The sequence below is a fragment of the Rousettus aegyptiacus genome, unplaced genomic scaffold, assembly GCF_014176215.1.
Source record: "Rousettus aegyptiacus isolate mRouAeg1 unplaced genomic scaffold, mRouAeg1.p scaffold_m13_p_6, whole genome shotgun sequence".
Taxonomy (NCBI): domain Eukaryota; kingdom Metazoa; phylum Chordata; class Mammalia; order Chiroptera; family Pteropodidae; genus Rousettus; species Rousettus aegyptiacus.
Window position 1 is genome coordinate 68,622,897 of NW_023416309.1, and position 20,212 is coordinate 68,643,108.

Sequence of the window (20,212 nt, forward strand, 5' to 3'; positions counted from 1 at the left end):
ACACATATTGAATATCACAGAATTATACTCCAAAAAGTCAATTTTACTAGATATTAACTTAAATATAAAATAAAATAAAAACTTTAGTGAGGAACATTAAATAAAATTTGCATGAATGAAAGCTATATCATCTTCCTAGATTGACAGACTCAATATAAAAAAAATGCCATTTTTTTTCTAAATTAATCTGTATGTGTTATGAAATCCCAATTCCAGTGGTGGAAAGAATAGGACTTAATGCAAATATTTTATAATTTTTCAGTCCATTTGGAAGAAAACACATTTGATAAAAAATATTTAAGAATAGAATAGACAGTCAATTTCATGTTGATTTAAGAGATATTAGGAGACTACGGTAGTTAAAAGAGTGTTATTCTAGTGCCAAAACAAATATAGAATATAATATAGAAACTTAATAAACAAACATTATAAAAAGATGACATACAAAATGAAGTTTATATAAGAATTTACTATACTAAATAGGTGACATATCAATATTGGATAAAAAGACAGTTATCTATAAGTCTTTAAAAAAGAAAAGTAATTAGAATTCGACCTCAGCAATTATCTAAAATTAATTACAAAATGAATAAAATTAAAATTAAGGTGGATATTTATTTATATCATATTAAGGTAAGAAAGACCTTACTTAGAAAACATAAATAAAATGCAAAAGTCATGAAGAAAAATACTGATAGATTTAAAAACAACAAAATTAAAAACCATAAACGAAAAGGAAATGAGAAATGATAAACTGTAATATTTGCTGCATAACAGAAAAGGGATAACTATAATTAATATAAAGAAAATGCTTAAAATCTAAGAAAAAAGATATCCAGTAGAAAATAATAGGCTAAAAAGAATACAAAACCAGGAAATGTCTTTAAAATTTATTTTCCTAATAATACATGGGACAATGCTCACTAGTTTAAAACATAAGTATTAAAATGTTGAAAAAATATTTCCTATGTTTATTGGCAATAATTACATAATATAACAACACTCAGTATTAATAAGTGCATGAGAAAACATATACTGAACTAGAAATAAAAGATTAAAAACAATATATTAAAATTCAAAGATAAAATTTAAAAACCTTCACAGAAGGCAAATTTGTAATACAATTCAAAAGCCTTTAAAATACGTATGTTTTCATTTTAACTTCAAGGAAATAATTAAACATGTGAATGAAATTGTTTAACTTTGGAAACAACCTAAGTATCCAACAATAAGGAATTCACTGAATACTTTATGGCCGTCCATCTATGGGATACTACGCAGTCATTTGAAATGAAGTTGATGTGTATTCAACATCACGAGTGATGTTTCCAATTTAGCACAAAAAAAGCATTTAAAATGATGTGTTTATAAAATGATCTACTTTATAAATAATTTATAAAGATCTGCATAGAATAGTCTAGGTGGATATGTTTTAAAACACTACATCTGTGTGCTGGGTGGGTGATTTTACTTTTCAGAATTTTGTGTTTCTCTGACTTTTCTAATTCTTCTATAATGAACTTATTTCACTTGTGTAATTTTTAAATTTTTGAAACAATTTTTAAAAGTTTGGTTTGAAAGCAACTGTTTTCTCCATGGTCTCATCCTACACCCTATGATATTTTGTCTTCCTGGGCTGAAAGAAGAGAAACTTTTGTGTAGAGAGAGTACATCTGTGACATCTCTGCTGTGGAAGTACTACCTAGTTCACCTGAATTGCTTCATTAGGAAAGTCCAATTCTTGAGGGCCTTCGGGCTTGTTTTGGAACCAGAGCCTCATCTGTCTGCTTTTTTTTCCTCTTTATAATGACTTTTCTGAGCCCTGGTACATTCTCTTCAGGCCCACTCTGAACATCATCAAGTCTCTGGACAAGAGTACAAATGAAGGCCCCACAGTCCCATGTGTCTAAACATTTAAAAAGTGATAAATCAAGCTAATAAGATGCTAAATGGAATAGAGTCTGTTCTCCTATTTTGGTAAATATCACTTCATAATAATAAAACATAAAAATATGTTTAAATCTACTGTTTTTATATGTCTGAATGTTTTAGCAGAATACCAAAAGTGACTAGATTTAATTATTATTGCTCAACTGAGTATGCTGTTGATGGGCCAGTAATGTTTGGATGGGTAATAAAGATACACACAGATCATGAGCTCAGATACTTAGGCAGTACAGGTTGTTTTTCATGCTTAATTTTAACAAAGTACTAATTATGTTGCAATAAAGATTTCATATTAATTTTTTGCTATTGACAGTAATGATCTAAATTAGCAAGAGTTGACAAACATTTTCTGAAAGTCAAGATAATAAATATTTTGGAGTTTATAGGCAATATGGCCTCTGTCACAACTGTTCAGCTTTGCTGTTACTGTTCCAAGCAGCCATAGACAATCTGTAAGTAAGTGGGCATGGCTATATTTCTATAAAACATTAATAATAAAAATAGTTGGATTCCACCTGTGAGCCATAGTTTAGCAACTCTTGATCTAAAGGATTTGTAAAGTGAAAGTGTAGAAATTTAGATGTGTCATGGTCCAAACTGTAAATCAAAGTAAGTATAAAAATTAAAATTATTTTCATGTTTTTAAGTCATTTTTCTTCTGAAGTATTCCAAGTTATCTAGCAACATTCAGAGACAAAATATAAATTATAATTAATAAATATCAAAATTTGAAATCAAAATTAAAGTTGACTTTTTATTAATTTTTAAAATTATAATTAAATCTTATTGAAGTTTTTCATAAAATTAGAACTATTTTCAATTCTAGCCTGCAATGCACTTCGAGTTGACAGTGGAAAGAATTCAGTATCATGCTTTACTGGTTTCACCTAGCCATACATATTTACAGCATCCTGAGTAGCATCATTTGATTAATAATACAAAACATCACTCCACCTCCATGTGCAACTGTGGTATAGTACTAATGTGTGAGTACCTCCAGGACCATGAATTGTAATAGGAGGTGCAAAGAAAACTCTCAGTAATATGCACAAAAGCTTTTATCAATTAGCTATTCCATGATATCTCATGAAGCATTACATAAGTAAGGTAATTTGTTTTCTCTCTACACTATTTCCCTCACTCAGACCTTCCCCGCTAAAAGCAAAGCCCGTCTTCAGTGTTGGCAGCTACACAAACCCATCTTCATTCTCAGCATTCAGATTCTGTTTTGAAGACACAAAGTGAGAGGTTTACAGAAGCATTTCCTGGGGCCTGAACAGTGTCGATCAAGAGAGTGGATATTTAGGGTTACGGGCTGCACATTGTCAATGTTTGAGTGACAGTTTCTTTAATAAATCAGTGTGTCATGTGGAACCTTCTAAATTGTGGGACTTTGAGCTATGGCTTTTCTTGTCCATGGGGACTACTGATGTTTTTTACCTGTGTGCCTACTAGAGAGTGTGTTTTCTCCTTCACGGTGGTATGTGGTATAGCTACACTGATAAACTGTGTCTAATGGATACTGATTGATTGCTTCCATGAAGTTTGTTTTGTCTGCATGCCCCATTTTATGATGAAGTCATTATTTTGGAGGTTTGTTTTATGTGATGAGAGAGATTATTTGGGAAGTTCTGTTTTGATGTTAGTAAGACAGATCATGTATCATTTTCTGCTATCCAAAATCAGGGAAGCTGATGGCAAGGTACAGATGGTAAACTTTAGAAGGAATACCCAATCAGTCTAAGGCCCCGAACTATGCATTATCATGGCCTCGCATGGATTTTCCTATTTTAAACTCAAAAGAGATAGTGATTTAGGACCTACTCTGTGTTCAGTATATAATAAACAGAACAAAAAATCAAGAAAACAGAAAACAAACAAACAAAAAACACCATTGCCAAAATATAACAAAGAATCTTTACAAAATTTCAGGTTTTTCCTCATTATGCCTTCAACATGTTTCTCTCTCAGCTTCTCCACTCTCTTTAGGTTGTTGATTTCCAGGCAAGGAAAGCAAGCTTCTTCCCTTATCTCCCGCAGCACATATGCAAAGACCTGATAATTCCTGGCTGATGGGAGAGCTCTGTTCTGAAGCAGCTGTCCACAGTAGCACAAAAGCTGATAGCACAGCTCTCAAACTAATCATTTTTAAAACCCCTGTCAGGAGCCAAGATGAGCTAGTAGATGGAGGGTTGCTGTGGCAGTAGCCACAAAGCTGGGAGAGGTGGCTATCATTAGCCCATGCCCTGCCCACTCTAAGAATTCCACATTCCTTTTCTAGATTGTTGATATTATAACATGGTTAAACATACCCATCTGGTACTTTTCTTCCTTTTGTCGGGGATCATATTGAATGGAACTTTCCTGCTTCAGAAGCACTGCAAGGGAGCTTCCCCTCCACAGATGAGCTTTATTTTTCAGGGATTTGAAGCATCAAGATGGGTCAGATCCTGTTCATATTATATTTTGAGAATTAAGGCAGAATGATAAGCCATCGAAAGAAAAGTGAACCAAAGGTCTGGAGAATCGAAATCGAAGCCAAGCTTTGTGTCCATTTGGCTCATATAATTTCTCAGATCTTCTCACATCTGTGAAATGAAGAGGCTAGATTAGGGGATTTCCAAAATTCCTCCCAGTTCTAATGTTTAGTGGGGTTGCTGCTTAGGAGAACATAGTCCTCCCACTTTCCTTGCTCCAACACATTCTTTTTTTCTCCTACCTTCTCAGTCTCTTCTTCTCTTGTCTCCTTATTTCTCGTAATCAGTTAATATCATCCTCTCTCCCTCTCATTCTCTCATTCTTTCTTACACACACACACACACACACACACACACACACACAATCATAAGGATTTGTAAATATCAGGCTTTAGATCCTAAGTTAATTATATTTTATTTTAACTTTATTTACCATCATTTTTTATAACCAAATTTGGAGTTATACTTGGGCTTATTTCTGTTCTAACCAGTTTTAGATCTTAGATTTTATACACTTACATTTTCATTCCCAAGCTTTTAATTTGGCTCTTATCTGTGGTTCAATTAAAGTGAAACTTCACTGTTGAGAAAACTACCTTGGTATTCTCAAGGAAGATATTAAGCATCGCTGGATGTTATTATTTTTGCCTCATTGCATATCTGAAAATGTCATTTTGATACTACTTCAAGTGAAGTAAAATTTAGATTAGTACAAAGGTGTTTTTCCCTTTAATGTTTTATGGCCTTTGGGCACTTATTACTAAAGTGTAAGACCAAAGTCCCCTTTCCTCATTTATCAGTGTTATTTATTTGTCTTTGTGTATGATTGTCTATGAAATGCTTTATTCTGAAACTCTTTTACTATTTTTTAAATTGTGATTCTCTACCACTTTAGAGTGAGGAATTAGGGTGAAGCACTAGTAGCACAAAGGGTGCAAGATTTGAAATAATGCAAGTGTTGAGTTCTGCATGAAGAGATAAAAGAATAATTGTTACTTTTAAGCATGGTACATAAATAATGTCTTAAATCCAGAGACTGATCCAGTACGGAGAGATATGCCTGTCTTTTTCCAGGTAGTTTCTTAGGCTCTGATTGGCTTATATATTCTGAAATTATTAGGTTTTAATGTGAATTTTAGTTTTTAAAAATATTTTTAGGTGTTTTTTTTTTGGGGGGTGTGGGTATTCTTTGACACTTTGATAGGACACTGGGGGAAGTACATCATTTCCCAAGAGCCAGACATAATTTTAAAACAGAGTTTGGAATAATGTATACAGGGTTAGGAATGATATTTTAAATCTTGTGACTGCATTAGTTCCCCCAATATAGTAAACCTAGAAGGAGAAAATCAGAAGTTGAAGCAATGAGCCTTGTAAGATATTAGTCTATTTTTGTATTTCCCAAAAGTCAATGAATGAGATCATTTATGGGATTGTTTGGGAAACTCTTAAGACCCAACACAAACAAAAAGCATTTTTGCTTGAATTTATGACCCAAGATAACTCTTGCCCCTTCCCTTTCAGGACTGCTCTTCTCTGTGACCTGAGTACAGATATATTTCCTGCCGTTTTATAAAGCTTCCCAAAATTATCAACTAGGAATCCTGGACCTTTCTTTCCTGCCCTGGAGTGCCAACAGACATTGTCTCACTTGAAATAAACTTCTTTTCCTTTGTCATAAAAACTAATGAGAGTAAAAACCATCTGTTTCTCTTTCTATATTTGATAATTAAGAGATTTATAAGGAGTCTGCTATCTGGCATGGGGAAGTGTATCAGCCTTTCCTGGAAGTTTGATGTTTGACTTATCTAGACAATGGTTTGATTATTAGAATTGCACATCTAGGCTTGGTCAGTTTGGGAGCCAGTTTAAAAAACATAAGTGTTCTTTCACAGGAGCCAAATCAACTAACAGGAGTTTTCTTGCCAGCATGTTTTGAGTAGGGTCTCACATAACAACAGAAGAAAAAAAAATATTGGTGTGATTGGGGCTTGGCCCGAGGGACAGCAGGCTAACAGCACCAGGAATTTTGTAGCAGTTTCCTCTGCTCCAGGCTCACGCCACGAGAGACCCACGGGAACTACCTTCATGCCGTGACTATGAGAAGAGCATGTTCTTCCTACAATTTTCTACTGCCAAAGGCTTCCAAAATCAGACATGGTTCGGTTTGGTTTTATAGACTAAAAAAAAATGTATGTATACATGGGCTAGACTTATTAATTCTTCAAGGTAAATTACCATTGCAATACAACTCAGGGACTTTCCCAGGTTGCATGTCCTTCTCTTGAAGAAGAACACTATTGGAAAAAAATGTTACCTTTTTGCAACATTCCAGGTAGGATGATTTGCGCTCTGAGATGAAAAGTGAAATGGTGCTTTTAATATGCATGTTTTGATAAAATGTCAAAGACAGCCATAACATCAACCAAAAGAGTCCCACTGACATTGCCTGGGTGCCTATGAAGGTTGAAAGAATATGTGCTTTAGAGATGAATGGATCTGGATTTTCATTCTGCCCCTTTCACTTGTTACTGTTCCTTTGTCAGTCACATAACCTCTCTGAATCTCTTAACTAATCTTGAAATTATAATAATTCTAGTTTTTCACTATTGCGAGATGCTGGAAATAATACATCAGATCTTAGTCTACAGTAAATGCTTAGTTGGTGTTCATTTGCTTCTGTCTTCATCATGTTTTTTTCTAAGGCACCTGAACTTGAATTCTTGGCTGTCTTGTATCTATTTTTAACTTAGCCCTATCCATGCACTTCATTTTCTAGCTATGACATCTTATTTTGGTTTTTCAGGCATAGAGGAAGCATGGGACAGAGTTGGTTTCCTTAGTCACTGCATTATCAAATGCAGTAAGACCACTCAACTCCTGGACTTCCTGATACTCGAAGTGCTGGGAAAATGCCAAATGAGCCTTCGTTTGAACAAACCTCAGCACTTTCTCTGGGCATCCATTATTTGAGCTGCATTCTTTCAGACATCATTGATTTCTAAATCCATTCTGTTGGTGAAGAATTGTCCTAATGATTTACACAAATTTTTTTTTTTAATTTGATTGGTGAAGCCACACTTCAGTACAGAGCAGTGTGAGGCTGTGCAGAGTTTTAAATTTAGCAAATTAATAATTAATTAGTCCTACACCATACATTGAATCTTAGAAATAGAAAGGCCTTAGAGATATGGAGAACAATAGTCTTATTTGGCTTATGAAGAAACCATGGCACAGAGAACTAAAGTGATTCACCCAAAATCACACAGCTTATTAACAGCAGAGTCAAGACTGAATCCACATTCCTGTTCCCAGTTTCGAGCTTATAAAGCTATGTTGTCTTAATGGAGATATATGATCCATCTGTGCCATACTTTAGAATTAAACTAACAATCTTTTGTCTTCATTAGCATTCTTAAGCAGAAACTCTAACTTTTAAAAATTAGCCTCAACTCTACTAAAAGAGAAACATATTTCTTTTTTGTTTTAGAAAGAGAGGGGTCTATTTCATTCCTCAAAATAACTGTTGTTTTTTTTAAGTAAAATTTTCCTCATTTTTCACCTTTAAAATTTTGGGATAGTCTTTGAAAAATTCTACTTTGCTCCCTTCATAAATCGGCTCTCCAGCCACATCAGTTCTCCCTGTAATATTTCTCATGTTCTTGACACTGGAGAGCCCGATGAGGATGGAAGTCCAAGTGAGGACTCAACTCGAAGCTCCGGTGACCAGGTTCTTGTCTTATGCCATGAGAAGGAATTCAAGGACAAGACGAATATCAAGTAGGAAAGGGCAAGGTTTATTAAAGCGAAAGTACACACTTAAGAGGGGAGTGCGAGCAAACTCATACATAGAACTCGTCCAGCTGAGGATGTTTAGATTATGGGCTTTTGTTTTCCGGGGCATATGGCCCAGAGACTTTAGTTCTAAAGTAGCCTCGTTGTCTCCTCCCAGTAGGTGGGGAGCTCAGTTTCCCCATTCTTTCTTATTTGGTGTTTCCAGTACTCTCATGGCATCAGGTGTATGATGAAAGCTGTAGTATGTGCAATGCAGATGACATTATAAGGACATTATAATTAGCCAAAAGTCAGGTCTCGGCCTAAGATGGCATCTATGCTGGAAAGGACTGTTTTTATCTTATCTCCCCTTGCCAGAGCTAAAATATGGGGAGAGTTAGTTGAACAAAGGATGAAAGAAAAATTCCAGAGTCTTATTCTAGGGTGGAGGGAACATCCTTATCTTGGATCTGAGGGCTGAACAAAGGACAAAGGAGAAATTCCAGAGCCTTATCCTAGAGGGGAGAGGACTTCCCTAGACTATCTATCTTGCCTCATTCTCATTACCCCTTTCAAAGTTTCTCACTATCAACACTCTAATAATCCAGGTCTTTAGCTCCTCAAGCTTGGGATATAATGGGTTATATTTAACTACCTGCATTATATTCTTGCTCCATTCTAATTTGTGCATTGCCTCAGATTTATCACTGACATAAATTATATCATCATCTTTTCAGTCTGATTTTATACAACTTTCCAACACAAGCAGTCAAATTCCTTTATTTGTATTTAATTCAGAGTTTGGGTCTTCCAGGATCTTCACAGCTACCCTCTAGGTAAATCATGTTCTCATGTTCTCCATCTGTTGAATTTGCCATCTTATATATGTTCTTTTCCTATTGTCTTTGTCAGTTGACTTTCTCTTATCTTATGAAATAGAAATAACTTGTCTTAGGCTTGGAGAAAACCACGAATTGCCTTCTGCATACTGACTGTGGGAGCTTGTACATGCAAAGTAGCCTCTCTGAATCTCAGCTTTTTTTGTCAGAAAAAAAAAATGGGGAGCAAAGTATCTACCTTATCTTCCCTATGGCTATGGAAAGATTAAATGAAAAAGCGATTGCTAAAATGCTGTACAAACATGATGTGCTCTTCAGTTATCTCTATAGTTGTGTCCACACTCTAGAGACACATGCTCTATAATACTATGAACACCACTGTGCTTATAGCACCTGAGAATCAATGCCCAGCATAGAGGACACAGGCTAGGCAGCTTCTGTTTTGATAACTTACCTTAGGGCGAGTGGAAAGTAGTCACTGAGAGGTCTACTGATTCTTGGGTATGGGAGTTCAACCTCTTTTCCTTTATGATCTGAATTTTCATAAATTAGAAATGAGGTTGGTTTAGCAAATACTACTTTTTTTAACTATTATTACTTATACCTATCGCACCTGGTCTTCCTAGGTGGTCTCCTATACAAGTACTAACCAGGCCCAACCCTGCTTAGCTTCAGAGATCAGACATTGGACTTATTCAGGTGGCACGGCCGTAGACCATGGATCGTGGCTCCACTGAAGCATGAACCCAGGGTATTCTGCATGTAAAGCAAACATACTAACCACTACACTAAAGAACCACGTCTGCAAATACCATTTTCTGAAATGCACAATTTCTTAAAGAATATGAAATAGACAGCATAAAAGAAAAAAGCAAAAGACTTATCAAACAGATACTGAACACATAAGGTAATATCCAAATGGTCAGTTTTTTAAATACGTTGTAAACTTTTATCGACTTATAACAAAATTCAGAAAAGGACACAAGTCTTGACATACAGCTCAATGACTTTTCACAAGGTGGATACACTTGTGTAACCAGCACCTAGATCGTGGACTGGGATATTTCCATCTCTCCAGAGGCCCTTTTTTCCCCCTTTTAATGACTCATTCCCCCAAGGGTAACCACTCTCCTGACATCTAATAACTCTAGGTGAGTTTTTGCATGTTTTTAAACTTTTTTATAAGGGAAATTATAGTGTATATAAATCTCTGCGGTTAGCTGTGTTTGTTAACATTGTGTGTATGAGATTCATTCACAGATTTTGAGTCGTTCATGCCAATTCTATATAGTAGTTCATATATATATACATATGTGTATATATGTGTATATATATGTGTATATATATATGAAATTATACATTTATATATAAGCATATGTGTATGTATATGTGTATATAGCATCAAAAATAGAAGGATATACAAGTGTGAGTAGCTTGCATTTGGGCCTATTATGATTAACTACAAACATTTATGAACATGTCTTTTGGTGAACATATATACAGTTTCTAATGAGTATAACCCTGGCAGTGAAATTGCTGGGTCACAGTATATGAACGTGGTCAGCTTTGGTAGAGGGTGCGAACAGTTTTCTAAAGTCACCATGCCAGTTTACACCCAAAACAACAGAGAACCAGTTGTTCCTCATCCTCACCCATACTCAGAATTCTCTGTGGCTTTTATACTAGCCACTCAAGTGAGTGTGTCATAATAGGGCATCCATTGTGTTTTAACATTCATTTCCCTGATGACTAATGAAGTTCAGCACCTTTTCATACATTTATTGACTGTTTCTATATACACTTATTGCTTCATAGGAACTCTTTATATATTATGGTTATAAATAGTTTCTCGGGCATATATATTATAAAAATTTCCTCCCATTCTGAGGCTTGCCTTTTCACTCTCTTAATGATATCATTTAATTAACAGTTTCTGTTTTTAATATAGTCCAATTCATCATTACTTTCTTAATGATTACTCTTTTAAAAATTTAAGAAATCTTTGTCTCCATTAGAAATTGTTAAGATGTTCACCTAAGTTTCCTTTCAAAACCTTTATTATTTGTATATGGTAAGAGATTAAGAATTATTTTTCTATATGAATAACCAATTGACCGAACATTATTATTAAAAGTACAGTGGGGAAGGATAATATCTTAGGAAGAAGAACGTCCAGAGAGAGCCAGTAGCAGTTCCAGTGGGCAGGTGGGGGAGCAAGAAGACAATATAAGGGCAGTGGAAATTCAGGGGAAATGGCCCAAAGGGACAAGAAAGATAAAGTACATGAGGTAGGTTCCTTTTTTGTACTTTCTTGATGTGTTATAGACATTATGAATATGTGTTGTTGAGTGCCATTGAGGGCTACCTCTGGGTGGTACCCCTTCCCATAAAAGTGGTGGTGGTGCAGACAGTGCTAGAGTAGTGGGCCATTTTCCTCTGAGGGAGGCCTTGTCAGTGGGGCACAACCCTGGAAGCGAACCTGTCCTGTCGGCAGTATGGAAGTGGAAAATTCCTCTGTGTCGTCTAGTACTCATACCATAAACTACCCACTTGATTTCAGGCTCAAGTAGAAAAGAACAAACTAGTTATCGGTTCTATCATGGTTCCTACTTAGCCATAATATTTCCCACACCATAGAGAGTGGCTCAAATAACTCTAGGCCCATAGAATTTATCCCATTGTGACTGATCATATCCAAAATTAAATCCCCAGGACACCGAGGTGGAACAAAGTCTTGAATCAGATGGAATTTTACCAAACTGATTCCTTCTTGGCACAACTATACCACATTGCATAGGAGGACATTGATTCTCCTTAAAAACTGAGCTCACCTCTCTCACACCATAACAAGCCAGTATCTGTCCTTTCAAAGAACTTGGTTTTGCTAGCTCATGGCTCTCAAATAAGCTTTTCTCACTCTGTATGTATACATAGGAGGCCTGAAACGGACAGGTGTGTAGTTGTCCCAGGGACATGCTGGAGGGTCTCTCATCTCTGGGCCCCAGTTACCTGCACCAAATGGGGTTCTCCTGGCAGTTGGAGATTCTGAACACCAGGTGTCGCTTTCTTAAGAAGAGTGCTTGGAATAATCCCTATAATAATGGTCATGCCCACACTCCATTTACAATCCAGATTTCCCAAACCTGTGGCTGGATTTTTCTGGCGAGGTGAGTAAACTGAGATTTGAGAGGTTAAATGACCAGTTCATGGTCACCCAACTGGCAATAGGCAAATACAAGACACAGGCTTCATCTTCTAATTTTACATAGCTCCACCAAAACTTCATAAATTCTTATATTCCCCTTTGTCTAGCAAGAGGAAAGAAAAACTGCAGCCTCCTTCAGTACCTTGTACTAATGTTTAATTACCTGCATAGCCAAAAAGACTCCTTTGTCTAACTAAATTCTATTGATGCAATTGAAACTTTTGTCTTCTTAAGGAGTTCTTTTTTAAATAAATTATGGTAAAGTAGGCATAATGTAAAATTTACTATTTAACCATTTTTAAGTGTTCAGTAATGTTAAGTACATTTACATTGTTAAGTAATCAATCATCAAAACTCTTTTTATCTCACAAAATTAAAACTCTATATTCCGTAAGCAGGTTCCCATCTTCCCTCCTCCCAGCCCCTGCAGCCACCATCTGACTTTCTGTGTATGAATTTGACTCCTCTAGGTACCTCATAGTCTGGAATTGGTAACTGTCCTTCTGTGACTGGTTTATTTCACTTGTATAAAGTCTTCAGAGTTCATCTATGTTGCAATATGTGTCAGAATTCCCTTCCTTTGTATGTACAAATAGTAATCTACTGTATGTATATATATATCACATTTTGTTTGTCTATTCATACACATATGGACACTTGGATTGCTTCTACTTTTTGGTTGTTGTGAATTCTCGTTGTGTTTTATAGGGACAAAGAGCAAATATATGCAACTCATCTTGTAAAAATTTTTAATTTACTTGTGAAATCCCTTCTTATCCTTGTCTTTTTCAGGGGAAAACAAATAAGCTTCTCTAATTTTTTCTCATAATCCTGGTTTCTACTCATTTCTCCATTCCCATACTTATTATAAATGTCTTCAAATCCTTTTCTGAAATTTTAGAATAGCCTACAATGTTATCTTGGAAATTAAGGCCTCCTAGGATCTATCCCTCTATTGTTCAATTGAATTTCTCACTTCCCACCCCAACTTTTTCTGTCTTCAGGCAAACATCATATGTCTTCTCATTACACACATCTTTCTGTTCCCATAGCCTGTCTGGTATTTCTGCAAAGCTCTTATAATACTGGTAGGGTCCTTTCATTTCTCATCTCAGGCCCAAGCCCTTACACAGAGTAGAGCCATAGTATATGCTCCACTTGGGTAAGGAAAGACAATTTCTAAATTCTCTTAAACACTTTAAAATATGGTATTCCAAATTACATGTGTATTTTATTTTATGTGAGAGGTAAACTCTTTTTGGAACATTAAAATTCAAATTGCAATAAGAAAATGAACAAAGAAATTAAAAGACATATTGCTATTTTAAGAAAAATGGTTGTGAGTCATTTGCAAAGTAACATTTTTCTACAATGTAAGCTTAATTAAGGCTTTATTTAGACTATCACTTTTTCATTTTTTAAAAAAATAGCTTGCAGGCAGATTATAGTTAACCTCAACTCCCCAACCTACCCCATGCTAAACAAGTCAGCTTTCCTCATCCTGTACTTGACAGTAATTAATGTGTTTTTCTTCTGAAATCCTATTTTAGCTGTTTCCTCTTCAAACTCCTCCTCTTTTGGATAGCTACTTTTCCTACTCTATTGAGGTAATTTAAAATATGGTTTCTTTTTTTTTTTTTCAGAGATATTAGTAGTATTTCCTCTGGCCTGGCACAATCTGCAGCTTTAATCTCTCCCAAAAGGCTACTGGGGATCTGTGCATTCCCCCAGAGACAGAGGAAAAGAAAGCTGAGATTACTAATCAGTAGCTCCCAAGTGAAGTACGTTAGCTCTATTTTACTGGCCAAAATATGAGTAAAGTTGAGTAGTTGAAAGTCACAGATTCTAGGAAAGGATATAAGAAAGCTGACTTTTTTTAAAAATCAACAAATACTCTTTCTTATCACTGTAGTGATGTTTGCTTTAACAGTCCAAAACTTTTTCACACATTTGATCAAATGTCCCTCACTGAGATATTCCAACAACTTCTTGATAGATCTCCCGGCTTATCTTATAAAATTTAACCTAAGGTTCCAGAGTAAGATCGCCTAGCCAATTTCTCAAGTCTTTCAAGAGAGGCACACAGTGACAAAATCTGTGAAATCATGGCACACAGTGGCACTAGTGTTGCATAAAGAGTCATAACAATCTGTGTCTCTCTTGTGTCAACACTGAACTCTCTGGTCTTTGCTTAATCTTACCTGGACCTTAAGGTATATTTAAGAAATGGAAAATAGAGCACATTAAAAGTTCTTTTGGAAAAAGAATTTCATATTTAAAAAAAAAATGAAACAAACAACAACAACAAAAAAACCAATAGCTGTCAGACATCTATTATCATTTGCCCCTTACGAAAAAAAAAAAAAAAGTAAAGATAACCTTACTGCAATATCAAAGAAAACAAAATGGGAGAAAACCTGAATCATCATTAAACTAAGGCAGTGTCAGTGCTACCAGATTGCCATAAATGTTGAATTCATGCCAGATACAATACAGATGGGAACCAGAATGTTTAAGAAACGATTGATAAAGTGTATGAGATAGACTTCAAAGAAATCCATTTGGGATGGTGGGGAATTAGAAATGGAAAAGTTATGAATGAAATGAAAATGTCAGTAGTTAGTTTTTGAAGCTGGATATAAGGCACATGAGATTTATGTTATATTTTTGTGTATGTTTGAAATTTTTCATAATATATAGCTAGCAAATAATATAGAATTAACTAAATTATAGGAAGTGAACAAAGGCAAACACACAACACAAAGTACTTTTTTATTACAAAAGCAAAATAGAAATTAATAACAAAATTACCCTGCTCCCCCCCCCCAAAAAAAGCATACCAAATCAACCATTAGAATTACAAATTGAAAAAGAAGTAATTCTAGGTAATGCCTGGACCAAATAGGAAATTTAACATGTAAAATTCAATTCCAAAATATTTATGAAGTTATGAAAATGACAACAGTACATATCAAAACTTGTGGAATTTGACCAAGTCTGTACTTTAAGGAAAAATTGTAGCCTCAAATGCTTTTATTTCTTGAGAAGAGAGATTGAAAACAAATTAAGTAAGCCCAATAAATTGGAAGAATAACAAAGCAAAACTAGAAAAAGAATAAAGGGGGCATTAAAAAGCTAAAAGGCAAATTAGCGAATTAATAAAGATAATCTAACCTAGAAAGCAGGAAGGAAGGCAGAAAACACAAAATTACAATTGAGAATAACTTCAACTACTCAATTGGGTGATTTTTAGAAAAATATGAATTGCCAAAATTGACATGAGACAAGATATAGTATTACCAAAAATAAAATAATAATAATAATAATAAAAATAACCGTAGAAGAAACTAAAAAGAGATTTAAAGTTTCTACTTCCTTTGCTACCCTCATGCCTGAAAGTGCTAGTGTTAAAGGGCTTTGTAGGTGACGCCTATTAAATTTTGAAAAAATATAAAATTATTTTGCTACTTAAATTTCCCTAGAATGCAGAATAATATGAAACATTTCTCGACTCATTTTGTTTGTAGAATAATTCATATTCTAACAATTGATTAAGCTATTAATCAAGAGAGAAACTACAGAAAACACCTCATTAATGAATATAGATGAAAAATCCAAAACAAAATAAAGATTGATCAAATCTAGGATGACATTAAAAGAATAATATATCATAATCAAATAAAGTTCATTCCAGGAATAAAAGCGAATCCCGTATAAAGATATTTATAAGTTTGATTCTTCTTATGGATGGATCAAAAGACAAAACACATTTAGTCATTGTAAATCCCCAAAATATATTTATTTTAATATTGATTTGAGCAACATCTATTTCTTACAAAACTTGGAATTAGAAAACAGTGCCTTGCCTTAATAATAGAAATATATATATAATACATATTTCAAATAAATAGTGGATTTAGTGACAGTACACTTAAGTTGGAAGAGTAAGTAGATTTTACCTGTCTTGCTCATATTTTTTTGTTCCCCTGCTCATATTTTTTGATTGACCATCCACTCTCAGTAGGAAAGCATACTTGAACTGGGTAGCAATATCTGCTCCATTGAGATTCCAATGGGATTTTTTTAATATTATAATGATGGCATTTCAAATTATTGATAAAAGATGAATTATTTAACATCTTGTTTGTTACAGGAAAATTCCACAATTATAAAGAGAAGTATTTTGTGTAACATACTATGATATTTTTTTAAATATAATTGTTTTGTTTATAAGAGAATTGCAGAAAGGGCTCAGGACGTTTTAAAACTATCTCATAGCAGTATGATTGTGTTTATTACAATATTTTAATTCGCCTAAAGAATTCAATCAAGGTTATTTTCTTACAGCATTGTGAGTTGATAATAAAAAATAAAAATTATATAGCATTTATTCTGTGCTATATAATTGGGGTATATTAACTCTTTTAATCATCACGACAATCATATTAGATCAGTATTATTATTATTATTTTCCATTAAATACACAAGGAACCAGAGGTGCAGTTTGTTTATGCAACTTTTCTGCAGTCACACATCTTATAATTAGGAGAGTTGCAATTGCAACTCAGGCAGTCTGGCTCCAGAATTTGTGTTACATTCTGTCTCCTAGGAATGAGCTGTTGAAATCAGGATAAGTCGGTCAGTTTTCAGGCCTTAACATGCTTTTTTGGCTTTTCTCAGGGACCTGATGCCCAGAACCCTGGAAGGACAGATCACCATGGAGAAGACGCCCAGTTACTTTGTTACCCGGGAGGCGCCCGCGCGCATCTCGGCCATGTCCAAGGACACCAAGCTTATCGTAGTGGTGCGCGACCCGGTGACCAGAGCCATCTCGGACTACACGCAGACGCTCTCCAAGAGGCCTGATATTCCCACCTTCGAGAGCTTGACCTTCAAAAACAGAACCACGGGCCTCATTGACACATCATGGAGCGCCATCCAGATCGGCATCTACGCCAAGCACCTGGAGCACTGGCTGCGCCACTTCCCCATTGGCCAGATGCTCTTCGTGAGCGGCGAGCATCTCATCAGCGACCCAGCCGGTGAGCTGGGCCGCGTGCAGGATTTCCTGGGCCTCAAGAGAATCATCACGGACAAGCACTTCTACTTCAACAAGACCAAGGGCTTCCCCTGCCTGAAGAAGGCCGAGGGTAGCAGCAAACCCCACTGCCTGGGCAAAACCAAAGGCAGGACACATCCTGAGATCGACCACGAGGTGGTGCAGAGACTGCGGGAGTTCTACCGGCCTTTCAACCTCAAGTTCTACCAGATGACGGGGCACGACTTTGGCTGGGATGGATAACAGTATAATTTAAAAAGAAAAAAAAAAATCATAATATAATATATTTTTTTACCAATCGGTAGAGAAAAGGCTGTTTAATATTTGTGCTGAAAATATTTGTTTCAGTATTTTTTTCAATGAACATTGAGATTGTTCTCACCACCACTCCCATCTTCATGTTTAACTGAAACCAAATATTTGAATAAGCAACAAAAAAAATTTTACTCATCTAAACACTTTCAATTTTCAATTTTTATTTTATATTTTATATACATAATTATTATAAAGTATGAGCATGAGTTGCCATTAAAATTTAAGTAAATCCTGAGTATAAATCAATCTCTTTCTTCCACCTCTCTCTCTCTCTCTCTCTCTCTCTCTCTCTCTCTCTCTCTCTCTCTCTCTTTCACACACACACCACACACACACACACAAGGCCCAGATAAAAGTGAAATCTATCCTTGTTTTTATCCCTTTAATTTTTTTTCTTGTGCCCTACTTTTTTTTAAATGTTTCCAAATTAATAATACTGTATGTTTGTACACCACTTGGATTATCACAGTGCTTTCAAATAAAACATTTTTTTATCCTTACACAACTATATGGTATTAGAACATGGTACATAGAGATTATAATCCACATTTTACAGACCAAGAAACTGAGTCTCAGGGAGGTTAAATAATATCTTAAAGCCAGATGGTGAGCCCCGGACAAAACCCAGTCTTTTAGTCATCCGTTATTTTATGTCACTTTTTCTAGGAGGATGGGAAGTAAGAGACATCTGTACTTCTAAAAATGGTTAGCTAGTTTGGAGATGATCTAGATGGAACAGAGAGTATTTCTTCTTGCCTTCTAAGTTCCAGGCTAGCCCACTGGCACTCAGTCACACTACAAGTGTGCTTAAGGAAACCACTCAAATCTGAACATAACATCTTTTAAGAGCAAATCTTGGCTTGTTAAAGTACCCTAAGATACGGAAACTTTGGCTTGACTGAAGCTGACAAAATTTATTGGATTCTTATATCAAAACAAGATGGACAGTCACACTAGCAACAGGAGAAGGTGTGGCAGAACACAACTTATTTGTTGTTTTGACTGTCCTTTTTTTATTTAATAAAATCCCATATCTCTAAGAGCTTACAAGTATGAATATTATTTTTCTTTACCTCTTTTTTAGCAAAGAAAATCTGTTCCTTGTAATATCTCATTACTAACCTTGGAGCTAGTACTAAAAATATAGCAATAAACATCTCATTTATAATGCCCTTATTTTTTCACTGATGGAAGACTATCACCTTGACACTTTATTTTTCTCCATTTCCTATTTATACCAATTATAACCCAATATTCATTAATAATTGGGAAATATTCTCAGAAATGCAAATGAGGTTAAAATGGTGGTTTTCCTTTTCTCCCATCTGTTTCTACCCATCTCCCATTTAAATAGTTCAAATAAATCAATTGTTGATTAAGAGTATTCCTTTCCTCTTGAAGTGGGCAGTAACAAGATTAGCATTAATGGGAATTTAATTGGTTTAGAGAGGAGCACATATACATGAAATATATAAAACATGGATAATTCGACTGTCAGCAACATCTTATTACAGGTTTAAACCCAAGAGGAAAATGTCTTCTATCCCATGTAAGTTTTCTATATCTGCCAAAAGTTAAAGGACTCCAGTATTCTAAAATAATGCTTTTTTCTTCTCCAATGTTGTCAATTAAAAGAAACTAAATTTGTTTTAAATACGCAGTATAACTCTGCATTTGCATAGAGATTGAATCAGGTAAAGTAAATATTTCTTGAGAAGGCTAACGTAGGATTAAAACAATGGACAAAAGTAATTTTAATTTCTAGGTATTTCATCATTGCTCAAAATCTTTGGCTCTATTTTATTAATTTCCAGCTTTGGGAGTTAAGTAAACCCCAAATTCAGGTCCCTTTTTCCAGCAGATTTTCTCCCCTTAATTTTCCTATGCCGCAGATTTTTTGTTCTACTTGAATCATCACTACCAGGAACAGGATAGTTACATTAAATTTTTTTCATCTTTTCTCTTAACTCATTTTTGTTTGTGCTTCTGATTCTCTTATAAGCATTTACTTGGCATTATGCAAAAGAAGTTTGCACAAGGGAACAAATGCGTCTAACAATTGTATTCGGCAGTCTTCACCTTTTTGTGTTAAGAAATAATAATAATAATAATAAAAACAAAATTGAGTGCAAAGGACCTCTTCTTCATGTAGACTTTTTGTTATTGTTCTTCATATTATTTTTAAAAATGAATGACTAAACAGCACTCCAGGAAAATCTTCTAAGATTTCATAAAGGTGTTAGAAATTATAGATCCCATAAAATGTATTAAAATCTAGAGTCAGTATACTCTAAGGTTCCTCAAGAATGGGAATTTATTAATTCTGCTTCTATGTGGTACTTTCTTCTGCTATGCATGGACTTGATCTTAGATTTCTTTTGTCCATTTAGCTACAACAAATAATAGGCTTTGCCCTTGATTTAAACATCTTAGCCATCCTTCCTCCAAGCTGTCTGCCCCACTGTCATGCCTAATGACCTCCTAACTCTTATTAAAAGTGAAGAATTGTCTCTCCAGAAGAACAACCAGAGATCCACAGCTTCTTTCTGAGCAGTTTGCTTTTGAGGCCATGTCTACGGTGTATAATTTCTCCAGA

General features: G+C 34.9%; 1 protein-coding gene across 2 annotated transcripts in view; it reads left to right on the forward strand.

Moving 5' to 3' along the window:
• Positions 1 to 19,752, forward strand: part of HS3ST3A1 (heparan sulfate-glucosamine 3-sulfotransferase 3A1) — an 88,227-nt gene extending 68,475 nt beyond the window's left edge. Inside the window, exons 2-3 of one of the 2 annotated variants that reach the window (XM_016161182.2) lie at positions 13,886 to 14,023; positions 16,923 to 19,752. In XM_016161182.2, the coding sequence (XP_016016668.1) occupies positions 13,886 to 14,023; positions 16,923 to 17,544 (760 nt within the window). In that variant the 3' untranslated portion in view covers positions 17,545 to 19,752. The remainder of the gene's footprint in view (positions 1 to 13,885; positions 14,024 to 16,922) is intronic. The other variant, XM_016161192.2, reaches the window with a different exon arrangement.
• Positions 19,753 to 20,212: the final 460 nt, after the last annotated feature.